General features: G+C 38.6%; 1 protein-coding gene across 1 annotated transcript in view; it reads right to left on the reverse strand.

The window, feature by feature from the left end:
* The window catches only part of LOC145418774 (late secretory pathway protein AVL9 homolog), a 134381-nt gene that overhangs the window by 30154 nt on the left and 90621 nt on the right, over window positions 1–13606 (reverse strand). The window contains exon 18 of the mRNA XM_080287108.1: window positions 11797–11829. Coding sequence (XP_080143234.1) covers window positions 11797–11829 — 33 coding nt within the window. The remainder of the gene's footprint in view (window positions 1–11796; window positions 11830–13606) is intronic.

Below are 13606 nucleotides of genomic sequence, written 5' to 3' on the forward strand. Positions count from 1 at the left end.
ACCTTAATTCACCTGAACTGAAGGCATACTGAATGCACAGGCCAGAAATATGAACATCATTAGAACAGTTACCATGGAGTCATTAATCAGCTCTATGCCTCCCTAATGCAGACTGCCAGGTTGGGTTTCTTTTCATTGAGAGTACAAAAACTAGTAACACAAACCATTTCACTACAGTTCCCATGGACTCCTAAAGAAGCTCTATATCTTCCCAGTAAAGCTTACAATATTAGGGATTCTTTTTGATGAGATGCAAACAGATCAACTATGGAAGTGGCCCTCAGTCATGTAACTGGCGAACAGCAAGAGAGGGTGAATGGAATGTAAAAAACAAACAAACAGTGAAAGAAGATTTCTGGCGAACAGCAAGAGAGGGTGAATGGAATGTAAAAAACAAACAAACAAACAGTGAAAGATTTCCACTACTGGATTCAATTCACCAAACTCTGCTTTGTCTACTTAAGCCCTGTATTCTCAAAAGACTTTTCATTTTATATTATTCTTGCCAACTTCAAATTATTCTACTCTGCTTTAGGACACGCTTTTAGAAATGGTGTGGATACATACACTTTGTTAACCCTTTCTATATGAAAGGCCTTCCCTAAGTTAAATAAACAACTTGAAATTTGCAAGAATAAGCTAAAATTCATATAAATGAATATGACCAATGCCAATCCCATATTACCATTTCCAGATCTAGGGACTGAGGCTAAGTTAAAACCAGAAAATAATGACAACTAGTAACCAAACAAAGTGGGGCTTTAACCTATATCTCATCTCAGGGAACATCTATACTCTTTTTACTCTTGGCCCAGATTTGTGCCCTTTTGCAGCTTATTCCTCATTGCTCATTGGCAGAAAAAATACAACTTTTCTACATCCTTTCACATACCACTTCTTCATGACTATCATCATATTCTAGTGTTAATCTATGGTTACAACCTGGCATTTAAGGTGGATATAAGGCAATTTTAAGCCAACCCAGAGTAAAAGAAGTATAGTAATCCAAATGTTAACAGAGATAGTTTTCAACCCTCTGATTACAGCTGCTCCCCTACTTACAAACTTCAGTGACAAATTTTCAGTGTTTCTTATTTTTTTTGCAATTAAGCCATGTTTTTCAATGACATTTACAATACTGTACACAGTACAGTAGTTAGTAAGACTCAAGTACCTTGAAGAATAATGGCATATCAATTTCTGCTTTTGGTCTCCAATCATCTGTACATGTTTAGCTTTGGGTATTGCTGAATTTCAACTTACAAACTTTTCAAGTTATGAACCAACTTGCAGAACCACTTAAGTTCATAAGTAAGACAGCAACTATACTAGAATTTATCTCAGCTGAACAAAATCACTGTGTGGTGGCCAGTGTAAAATAATCATATCCACAAATGGCAAAGGCATTAAGATTGTCAGTAATACAAACTACAGCTGGGTGTCCACTTGCTTGGCACATCAACAAAGCACAGGAATCCATTTGTTATACATCTGCCTAATAAAAATATATATTTAAATCTTTCTCAGATATACATACTACAGCACAACATTAACTAATAAATTTGCTGTTGATTATAGTCATAACATCATACATTTCTCTTAACCCCTTCAGTCCAGTGATGCCTTCTATGGTTTATTCTTTCTACCTCCTGACGATGTAATTAAGTCTGGAGAAACAATCTATTGTGACCAAGTTAGAAACAGTGTTCGTTAACTTCTTCACAACCTGATTTACCTCCCTCGTCTGAATAAAACTGTCTCAAGGTAGCAAGAATACAACTGTCAGTAAGTCACTAGACTGAAGGGGTTAAATGCTGGGGTTCTACAGTATCAGCATATAAATATATATTACATTCATACATACACACCTCACTCCAACGATGCAACATTACACAGTGGTACTCAGTTTCCTTAATGCAACTGGAGGAAAGGGATTTTACAAAGATGTTACTTTAATGAGGGTCACAACATATTTCAAATTATTCTGGTGTACTGTCATAAGCAAAAGTTCACTGACAATCCCCTGCCAGTAGTGTCTTGCTTTCCATATTTCTCATTCAGTAACAAACATTAAGAAACATCCTCTTTTGATGCATACTTCACAGTGTAATCACACAGAAATTTTTCATGTAACACCATCTATCACCACAGCCTTCAGAGAAGTGTAGGTGGGCTTTTGATTGTGACAGTACCTGATCCATATACTGTACTGAAAAGCACAACATGTACACAGTCAAAAGTTAGACAGAGTGGAGAGGGAGAGATGTGCACGATGCCAGCTGAAGGGCTGACTATGTGATGCAGTAAGGTCATAAGCACACAGAATCTGAAGGACTGTAACACATGCTACTGCCACAACTCACAGACTTTAGTTTTGGTGAATATCTTCAGGATATAGAGTTCTTTAACATCAATTTCTGAGGAACGTTCAAGCCATACATTCTGCTCACACTCTAAATCTTCCCCAGATGAAGAAATTACATACAGAGTTAGAAGCCTTTCTAGACAGTGCAAGTAATATGGTCATCCTACACCATGCCCGATGTTTTGAACTTAGCACTAACTTTGCTCCAGCCAGGAAAGAAACTGAAAAGTGACCAGAAGTTATGGCTCAAAGTGTACTTTCCAAGGATGTCACTGTGTTAATAAAAGTACAGTACAGTAAAACTTCCATAACTTGATATCATACACATGACACAGTGGGCACTTGCAATATTGAAACTGTTACTGAATAATATTGTCTACTTGCTGCCTGGTGGTGACTCGGTCCCTGTTGGTGGGTGACTGAACCCTGAGTGAAATCCTGGAGACACTGTAACATCAGTGAGTACACTGTTTGGTTGTGGTCAGCTGTTAGTTTAAAAAGGCTCAAGCACAATTTTCTCAGCTTTGGTCACCAAAAGGCAGCTCTCCACACCGCTCTATCTCTAAAAGCCTCTCTCTTCAGTCCCATATCCCTGAGGTCATACTCTGTGACCTTGTTCCAGGACTCTGCCTCTTACAACTCTATCCTCATTGTCCACACCTCTCTATCTCCATACCCTGTTGTCATCCTCCATCCTGTCAACATACCAACCATCTACCCCTCTCATCACAACACTAATACAATCAAGTCCCAACCTTTCTCTCAACTCTTCATTGAAAATCCCAACTCGTAACTCCTGTTCCAAATCTAAATCTGTTTGAATATTACCCCACCTGGCCTGGGCACATCTTTTTCTTGTCGCTGCTGCCATCTCCTGACAATTTTAATCAGCTCTGATTGGACTTTTTGAACTGAAAAGATAAGATCTAGCCTTAACCTCTTCAGTATGAGAGGCCTTTCCTAAGCTGAATAAAAATTGCTAGTAGCAGTAAGAATATATTAAAATGGATGCCACCCAGGTCCACAAGGTAAAAGGTTAGTTTAGAAAGATTTCAGTGGGTTTTGACACAGCTGTGAGACAGTGTAAAAGAATAAATGTCCTCAGCTGTACAGTGTGGCCATCAGGTGAACAAGTTTGACCAATGCATGCACAGAACACTCTTTCACAATGAAAGATAGATGAAGCAAATAATTTCAAAATTCTTGTGATGCAAAATGTAGGTTTCCACTGGTAAATATCTAAAACAAGGCTCAAATAGAGGTGTGCAATAAAGGTAAACTTATTATGGTATCAACTGCTGAAGCAAGACCTGTTCAAGCTTGGGGAAATTCACTGATGTTTTGTGAGTCTACATAATAACACTCAGCCCTTGTTTTAAAATTATCTAGGTGTTTGTATGCAACTGCATCCTTTTACTGGGAGAACTGGTAAATAAGTTAATACTGGAACTTGTAAAGGGTAGTTTCTCTAATTTACTGTATATTTAAGGGACAAAAATGACCATCAAAGCAAGCAATTTATAACATGAAGCTACTGCATTTAATTATGAACTCCTTCAGTACAATAATGTCTTTTGTCACTTTGTTTTTTCTACCAAGAGACAATTTTATTCAGCTGGAGAAAGATCTCTTGTAATGAAGGGGTTTATGCCAAACACATTAACCCTTCTCAAACAAGCATTCTTAACTGATTAAAACTGTACAATGGTAACAAGAATAAATCTCAAAAGATGTCACTGTAGTGATGAGGTTAATATATATGTAATCATCATCATCATCATCATCCAGACCTCCTTTCCAACCCTAGGGCAGGGTGTATTTACCTAGTCTTTACCTAGTTGTGATACACAGGATATGAGCTACGCTTGTGGGGTCCCGTCTCTGTTTCTCGATAAGTCAAAGTTTGCTTTGAACTCTTTTAAGTTTTTAGACTGGATGATCTCTTTGTCCAGGCTATTCCACAGGTCTATGCATCTATGTGGAAAACTATATTTCTTGATATCCTTCAAGCAACTTGGCTTTTTCAGTTTCATTCCGTGTCCTCTTGTTACTCTCCCATCCCATACAAACAGATCTTTTCTGTCAATTTTATCTACTCCCATCATGGCCCTGAACATTGCAATCATATCGCCCCTCTCTCTCTCCTTTCTTCTAAGAAAGGCAGATCCAGCTTTTCCAGCCTCTCTCTGTACAACAGATCTGCCAGGCAAGGGACCATCTTGGTTGCTGTTCTTTGTATTCTCTCGATCTTGTTTATATTTTTCGTTTTGTGTGGGGACCACACTACTGCTGCATATTTCAACCTGGGGCAGATCATGGCCACCATCTGATTTTTCATCATCTCCTCATCCATGTAATGAAATGCTACTCTTATGTTAGTCAAGTGACTGTACGTCCCCAATTCAGTGGGGAAGTGCTGTATCGTTTCGTTTTTAAAGGATGCTTGCATGCATCGGCCTTGGTCACCTAATGGCGGCTCTCCATGCTGCACGATCTATTGCAGCCTCCCTGTTCAGTCCCTTAACCCTGAGGTCACATACAGTACATGTATATATATATATATATATATATATATATATATATATATATATATATACAGTGGAATTTCAAATTTCGATAAGCATACAGTATGTACCTAAAAATTACCATGAAATTCAAATCATCGAAATCTAAACTGAACTTTTTATGGGAAAAATTAGTCTGGGTCCGGGGCTTCCAAACCTAACTACCTAAAATCATGATTTTTTGCCCACACCCCCTGTAAACTTTATGAACTATAATTGTGGTTAAGTAACTGTAGTTCTGCACTGTATTACCATACTGTCAGCAAGTGTATGCTTGGTGTATTTCCGCCCTTTCCTGTATTGCCATTTCTCCCTTGGCTGCGAAGATTTAGAGGTGCCAGGCTGCTCTCGTCCATTACCACTGCTACCCGAAGAATCACTCTTGCTTGCCATCTTGAAACAGGTTAAGTTGTGATGAAAATACAAAGAAAATACAACTAAACTGCAGTGAAATGCATGTCCACATGTGGAAGGTACAGGCTGAAACTGCAGCAATTGGTGGTAGAGGGCTGGCTGCTGGCAGGACAATCGCAAGATGGCCGCCGACAACAGAGCATCGCCTTGCACATGGCTTGTTGTTGTTGATGCCTACTCCCAATCGGGAACTCTTGTCCTTAAACAACATGACTGTGTTTTTTCTCAGTCTTTCATTTCTATGTTGCTCCTTATATTCATAATTACCATACTTCTCTTTGTTTGAGTATTCTGCCTACTGTATTTGCTACCACCTGTAATTCATTTTGTTCTAGTATTTCTATTTTTGATTCTCTTCCTTTAGTTTCTCTTGTTATATCTTCGAGTTCTTAAAGTACTGATTAATTAATAATATGTATATTCATAAAATGACGGAATCGTCCAGGGTGCGAATTGTCCTGACGGGAAATCGTCCATGTTTTGACAAGGAATTATCTGACGGCGAATTGACTTGATGGTGAACTGTCTCGGAACCATATCATCATATGCTTCATTTACTGTATGAATAAATGATGTTGATTTTCATTCTCTTCTTGATACATGTCACATACAATATTAGGTTAGGCTCATACTTTTTCTTATAATTTTCCTTCACTTCTAGTATTTTGGTTTGCATCAAAAATATTATCTTTTTTCTTGTTTTGGTTGAAGTCTGGCCCTGAGAGCATCGAAATATGCGAATCTGCATAGAAAAGTAAAGTAGGCAGACCACTCCAAAATGCATCAAAATTTGATTCATCGAATTCTAAACTGTCAAAATTTGAGATTCCAATATATATATATATATATATATATATATATATATATTAATAAGCACAGTTTCTAAATTGCATTGTTTATTCATCATTATCACCACCTCCAATGCCATGTTCACTAATGTGAATCCACTGACAGATGATAATGATGACAAATTACAGTACAGTAATGTAACCACTAGGCCCTGTATTCATATACAGTATGTAAATGAATATACTGTACAATAAGGCTGTTCAAAGTCAGGGATGAATTCCAAAATATCACAACTTTTGTCAAAAAACTGGTACAGTACTGTCAACAGTGGGAATATGGCAAATCAGTTTTACTGCAGAAGGAAATGTAACAGGTAATTTCTGTTAACTTACTGTAAATTTATGAACAAATACAACATAAAAAATAGGTGGCAAATAGCAAGGTCTTTTATCAGCTCCAAATACAGTACTATGTCATAATAGGCTTGACAACACCACAGGATGGTTTAGAGAAGAAAATCAACTCACTGTTACCTGAAGTGGCTGATTGTTTCTGTGTTTATCCCACCTTTCCTTCTCACCTGAATACCCACATGTATAAAAAAGTTCAGCAAAAAGTATTCACACCTACTGTGACGTCTTTTATACACCACACCATTCTTTCTGCTGCAGGACAATTAATTTAACTTTGGATAATAACCATTTCTCCCTCTGGGTTTCTTCATGCGAGTTAAAAATGTGCATCAAATCTGTCATTTCTTAATTAAAATATAAAATTAAGTGCATTCACACTAACCATGCTTTAATCATTACATCTGGCACTGGAGTTCATTAAAACTCTGTGGGGGAGGTTGGGTAGGATCATGTAAAGAGGACAGAGTGGGTGTGGGAGGGTATGTTTACATACACTGTGTGTTAAAGTTTAGGGAACTGGCCATAATTTAGGTTTTCTCACTTAATGGCAACTCTACTCATGTTGCAATCCTGAGCCACTTCCCTAATCAATCCCCTATCCCAGAGGTCTCCATGGGAAACTGCCAGGCACCTTGAGAACTGCCCAGTCCTAAAACTCTTTACAGAACTCAGGCTATGTATAAAGCCTCCAATTCAAAAAATCTCTGTACAGCCCCTCCACTTCAATAAAATCTCTCCTAAGTCGAAAAAAAAAAATGTCAGGAGGCAGCAAGAATTAAACAAACAAAACAGATGGCACCAAATGCCTGGTTTAAATCCCTTGTAATATAAGAATGTCTTCACAAACACTATGCTAGGCTACTACCACTACCAATTTATAAAAAGTCTACTGTACTCATCTCTGTTTGGGCTGAGCCTTACGAACAACTTATGGCCAATTTCCTGTTGTAACTAAGATTTGCTTTCTCAAAGTAGTGCTGCTCTTGGGTGGCTGCCCTTTCCTTTCATCCTTCTTTCCTCTTGTCTTTCTTTCCCTCATTCTTTCCTCTTCTTTTTGTCTACGGGTGACTCTACACTAAGTGACAAGCCATATGGTTTCCTGTACACCAGGAAACCATTTACTACGGTGGGTGGTAACCATATAACCAAATTATGGCACCTGGTTTTTTAGTGGGTAATTAAGACGCTTCAATCAGACTGAGTCGGTGCAGGTTTATATCCAAGGGATGGTTGGGGATTATTGCTCACATAATGCCACTCAGGAATGAGTGAGACTGGTCACTCTCATCTCAAATGTCAGGACCAACTTGCCTAGCCCTGGGCTCCTACGTTCCTCAGGGGGCAACACTGGATGGATGATGGACGGGAAGATTAACCTCTTATCTTTTGATGATGTACTTATCCGTTATATTCTTGTTATCTGTGTATAATTTAATTCAGCTTATAGGAATTTTTCTGAAGTGCTGGGGTTAGATATAGCCTTCATTTACCCCAACACTATTGGACTCTTCAACAAAAGTAAATAAACTCATTTGGAGGTAGTAAGAGTAGTATAAAATTAGATTTATTAAAGGGGTTAAGAGACATGGAAAGTTTCTGTAGTAGTAGTAGTTGTTCCCTAGGCAGTCTGGCCGAACAGCCCCGAGTCCCTTAGGAAGGCCATTGCCGAGACCGGGCTTTCCCACAGAGCTCTCAAAGAGTGTATATTGTGTTGTTGGCGTAGGTGATTGTGTGCAATGCAGTTTTTGTAAACTCTTTTCCTTGTCCTTCTTGCTAAAACTAATTCCATCCATCCACCATCAAGTTCTTATTGCCCAATCAGGAGGAGAGGGGCCAGGGGCTAGGTTCCTCAGTCCAGACACTTAAGATGATAGCGACCAGTTGCCAACCGCTGAGTGTGATTACATAAGCAATTAAATCCAACCATCTGCTGAACCTGGACCCATTAGAGCTACATACAGTTCAAGCACTTCATCCCATGAGACCATCAAGTGTCTAATACTAATACTGTACAACTTATGAGGCTTTTCCTCTTGTAAATGAAGATTTATGTTTGCAGGAACCACAAGAAGCATGGAAAACAATTCTGCAATTTCATTTCCTTGTCCTCCCTGCAAAAATAAACCTTGGTTACCACAAGAAAGTGACTGTATTTTTCACTGTTAATCTCGGCCCTGGGTAAGGTTAATCCCCTCAGCCTGAGGATGTAATTTTCTGGTACTATCTTCCTACCACCACACAATTTGTTCAGTTTGAGAGACTTTCTGAACTGGAGGGGTTAGATGCTGTCAATCCTCAACTAAAGTTGTATCAAAACTAATCCAAGAACTGCAATGTGCAGCCACAGCCATTTCAATGTTCACTGTGATGTACAGCTTTGGTGTTGGGTTGAATATTTAATTTTCTGTGCATTGGGGGGGAGGTGGCCAGCCTTTTCAGCTACTTAAAGCCTACCCCATGCACACCTCATGAGTCAGTGTTTGGTACCACGGAAGGGCAAGGCCCAGCTCACCAAATTTTAAATATTCACCACGGCTATATCAAAACAGATATAAAACTGATTTTGTGCTCCATATTATTTATGCATGCACTCTTTCATGTGGAAATAGTAAAATATATGATTAATATTCCTTGTAGCTGCATTTTTGCCTCAGTCCCACCTTAAAAATACCAAAATATCCAAGCTCTTTATGGCTAAACTATCTATCTATCTATCTATCTATCTATATCTATTGCCAGATACTTCAATCTCATTAGGGGTGGCCACAAACAAATCACCTCCGTGTTGCCATGCCTAATGCCATTTCACCGTCCTGCTCCCAGCTCACACCTCCCTCTCTTGTATACCTCTCCACTCCATCCCTCCATCTCATCCTCGGCTAAACTATGGCTGATGATGATCTGAAAATTTGCACACCCATACTGCAGCATGCTCTTTAATATTATACCCATAAAACTGGTCTTAAGAAAAAAATATATATATAACAGTTTATGCATATTATTTCGGCAGTCCAAAATGACCAAACTTCAAAACAGTGTAGCAGCTAAATTATGAATTACTGTATATTGACCTGAAAACTGATGTACCAGTACATATACTTTATTATATCCTCTACAACTGGCAAGACAGAAAATTAATATGAGAAGCTTAAAGATCTGAGCTTTTTGTGCACTTTAGATTTTAAGTTGCCACAGTTTATGGATTAAACCGCTGATGAATTAACACCCTTTCTTTGCATTAAGCTGCTTGTGATTCATTACTGTGTTGCTCTGGAGTCATATATTTTTTTTATTATTTCTGTGTGTGTGCTTCTTAACCCCTATATCACAAACTAAAAGCATGTCTCAATTAATGATGCTCTACTTACAGCAGCATTTTGCTTGCACACATCATGGACTTTATGTGAAATTGTGCTGCCTTAATCAATGCTTTCACTAATGGAGATTTTTCCCAAAAATTAATAAAAATCTCTGGTGGTTGCAAGAATAAAATGAGAAAATATTTCCTCAGGCAGAAGGAATTAACACAATTATTCTTACCTGACTAGATTCAATCCAAGGAATGCTCAAGGATAATTACTTTGGTTCTCACATACTGCTTAAAGTAGAATTAAATGCAAAGACACTTCTCTACCTCAGACTCTGGTAATGACAACATCTATCTGAACTATACTTACAGAGAAACCTTAAGATAGCTCCCTCTCCTACAAAACAATATATATATCCTGATTATGAAAGTAACATTTCTAAAGCTGTGGAAAGATATACATATGATGATACTAATTATAGAAAGTCTTTGATTTTACAAGCAGAGCAAACTCAGCAACACCTGATCTAACCCTGAAAGCAACATTCACTGATCCTAACCTAGTTATTTTCACAGAATTTGGGTATTATAAATAAAAACTGTATTACACAATGATGACAAACTTAGTCCTTGCCATAAACTCTCCATCATCAGTGAGAGGGAGCTCATGTAGATCTGATCTTAAACTGAGATGGCTGAATGTAAAACTCCTCATGAATCATGTTTCCCCTATGCATAACTTTCTTCATAATGAAATATGCTGTAAAGTCATGGCTTGTACAAAACTATAACTTATAGTTTTTTGTAAATAAGAAGAAAATAAATTTAATACAAATTAAATAACTTAACTGCTACTCTGGTTGATCACAAACCAATCAGACCATATACCCGGTATTTGTACAGTACCTTAACAATATAAGTTAAATTAAAATAAAGTCTTACATTGTCATATGCGTGGCTATCAATACGATCAACAAGTCTACACATTACAATGGTTCGTTCTAATTCCAAAATGTATATCAAACTATACCTGGTGCTAGTTTGCTCATAATTATTAATTACATGGGTATGATAAGATGACTGGAATGAATAATGACAAATACATAAAACAAAATGTCAACATGCAACACTTCACCAGCAGAGTTGTCAAGTTAGCACTGTTTCTGCTAGATCTCTATACTGTATCAACTTCCATTTAGCAACAATTTTTTAACATCTGGTAACAAAAATAATGTGTCTGTAGTATCATTTTTTTGGTAAAGTTTAGCAGTTCTAGAAATTATTACCCTTTCTTTACCATTTCTTTTTTATGTATGCAGTGATATCCATGTGGCTTTTGATGGCAAGTTTAGCAAGTTATGAGTTTAGGTATGGCAACTCGGCTCACTATGCTGTTTTTACTGTACTCTAAACTGGCCCTGACTTGTACCCTTTTGCAATTTCTTCCACATGGCTTGGTGGCATAAAAAGACCATACTACTGATTTACATCCTTTCAATAGCACTTCTTCATGACTAACAACATATTCTGGTGTCAGTCTATTGTTATAACTCGGCATTCAAGATGGAGAGATTGAGTTTAGGCCAGATTACCATAAAAAGAATATAGTCCTATGAGGGTAATAAACTTTCTTAAAAACTCCACCACAATAAAAGCAGGAGTTTAGGTGGCACAGGAGACTTTGCAGCATCTTTTTTTTTCAAGTAATTTATAACACACATTACACCCCAATTTTCTCTATTAATACATTTATACTACTGACATAATTTCCTTCAGTAATACACAAGAGAATAAAAAGGCATAATAGGCAAAATAAATCACTGAGGAAGAGGCATTACAAAATCTGCAAAGCAACCAGAAATATGGCCCCAAGAATCCAGGGTGAGGGTAATGTGGTGTGCTGACTTGTTTATTCGATGGCGCTGGCGGCTGCCTCACTGCTGCCCTCTACTGCCTCCACGGCTGCTTCAGGAGCTGCTACAAGGAGGGAAAAGTCAACAAATTACCATGCTTCTGCTCTTGTTCTGTAACACCAGGTTCATCTGGATGTGAACCTGGTGGACTGCAAGCTGAAGTTATTCTTCCTATGCACTCCACCATCCTCCTTTCAGGGGACAGAGAAGGAGCTAAGGAACATTTGTATAGTCAGGCACTGATGTTGTCCAGTTATATCAATGCCACCAACCATGTAAAAGTGTCCCTTCCTGGCACCAACATCCTTCTCCCCCTTGCTACACTGTGCTAAATGGCAATTAGTATATACAGTATTATGAAAAGGCTCTTTTGTAAGTGATGTCTCTTTGGGAGACCTCTCATAGTGATGGGTTTATAAAGGCTGTATGTAAGCCCTTCACAATGAAAGGTAACCCCCACCTCCAAGCTGAGTAAAATAAAAAAACACATACTGTATACCGAAAAGGGTTAATTCTCTCACACACTGTGAGGGCAACACTAGTCTATTACTTCCAAATTTGCTTAAAATTGCATGCATTATTAATTTGGCTAGCAACAAATTCTGCCACGTGGTAAGTGGGTTAGTGTTCTTTCAAACAAGCAGGCTGCTTTCTGACAGAGGCTACAAACCTGGGAGAATGGATGAGACACATCTCATTTCTCTCTTCCCAACCACTGGCAGTGTTCTTTAATACACTCGACAGAATTTATTATCAGTTTCATATCATAACTTAGCTTTGTCTCAGTAAGAGGAGCAAGAGACACAAAGTGTATACACTTTCCTTTTCTTGTCCTTCCTGCTACAGCAAATGTATAAATCAATGATAATTTTCTTCTCATTACCAGTATTAGCTTTTGTTTGTAAAACAAGTAACATGCAAGACTCTGCATTTTGCTCTCCTTTTCCTTTCTGGGAAAAGAATTTATAGTTATGACACTGAACTGACTCTCAGTTTGTTTATGAAACTGGGCCAATGCTGGTTAGCTGCAAAATTACCCAAGTTTTATGCCAATTACCCAAAACCTCGTAGCTAAATCAAAATTCTGTAATACTAATTTCTATCTATCTATCCATCTATTGCCAGACGCCTCAATCCCGTACGGGGTGGCCACAAACAAATCGCCTCCAAGTCGCCCTGTCCCCCGCCATTTCACTGCCCTGCTCCAAACTCACACCCCCCTCTCTCATATACCTCTCCACTCCATCCCTCCATCTCATCCTTGGCCTCCCCCTCCCTCTCCCCCCCTCCACCTCACTTACATACACTCTCCTCATCAGTCTCTCACTCTCCATCCTCTCCACATGGCCAAACCACCTCAGTGTGTTCCTCCTAACTCTTCCTATCGCATCCACATCCACACCACAACGCTCCTTTATATCCTCAATATCCTCAATTGTCAGCTTGTCCCTCCATGTGACTCCACAGGCTCCTCTTAAATAACTCATTTCCACTGCTCTCACTCTTGACTTGTGTCCTTCCAGCAACGTCCAAGCTTCACTTCCATACGTTGTAGTTGGTATCACAATACTGTCGTGCAGTAACTTTTTCACTTCCATGCTCAGTTCCCTGTTTCTTATCACTGCTTTCAAGGAACCAGCAACCTTTCTTCCTTGCTGTACCCTTTCAAGCACTTCGCCCTCCAAACTTCCATCCTTACTCGTCGCACTACCGAAGTACTTAAACGTACTCACATTTTCCACTTCCTCACCATCCAGCCTCACTGGACATTCACTGACTTCACCTCTCTCAAAGACCATCACTTTACTCTTCCCTCCATTCACCTCTAGATTCTGTTTCTT

This window comes from Coenobita brevimanus, chromosome 116 (genome assembly GCF_032717465.1).
Source record: "Coenobita brevimanus isolate Jiangsu-jjx chromosome 116, ASM3271746v2, whole genome shotgun sequence".
NCBI classification, from domain to species: Eukaryota; Metazoa; Arthropoda; class Malacostraca; order Decapoda; family Coenobitidae; genus Coenobita; species Coenobita brevimanus.